At 40.3% G+C, this 293-nt stretch overlaps 1 protein-coding gene across 1 annotated transcript in view; it reads left to right on the top strand.

The window, feature by feature from the left end:
- Positions 1 to 270, top strand: part of LOC17874212 (12S seed storage protein CRA1) — a 4938-nt gene extending 4668 nt beyond the window's left edge. The window contains exon 5 of the mRNA XM_023778986.1: positions 30 to 270. Within this exon, the coding sequence (XP_023634754.1) occupies positions 30 to 113 (84 nt within the window). The 3' untranslated portion in view covers positions 114 to 270. The remainder of the gene's footprint in view (positions 1 to 29) is intronic.
- Positions 271 to 293: the final 23 nt, after the last annotated feature.

The raw sequence follows: 293 nt of genomic DNA, 5'->3' as shown, positions 1-293 counted from the left end.
TCGAAATCTCACCCGAAGAAGCAAAGAGGGTCAAGTTCAACACACTCGAGACCACTTTGACTCACAGCAGTGGTCCAGCTAGCTACGGAAGGCCAAGGATGACTACAGCTTAAGAGGTTCAAACACGGCGGCGATTAACAGTGAAGCTCTACTGTAAAAGGAAACTAAATAGTAGTAGCTAGTAATAATAATGTAACTGGTTTTGTCGAAGTTTTTACCTGTAAAATGCAACTCCTTTTCTGAATAAAATGTCTTTTTGTTTTTCTCCGATCTTCTCATATTTTGCCACTGAA

This window comes from Capsella rubella, unplaced genomic scaffold, assembly GCF_000375325.1.
Source record: "Capsella rubella cultivar Monte Gargano unplaced genomic scaffold, Caprub1_0 scaffold_246, whole genome shotgun sequence".
Lineage (NCBI taxonomy): Eukaryota > Viridiplantae > Streptophyta > Magnoliopsida > Brassicales > Brassicaceae > Capsella > Capsella rubella.
Note: the sequence above shows the minus strand (reverse complement) of the source record. Positions and strands in the feature narration are given on the sequence as shown.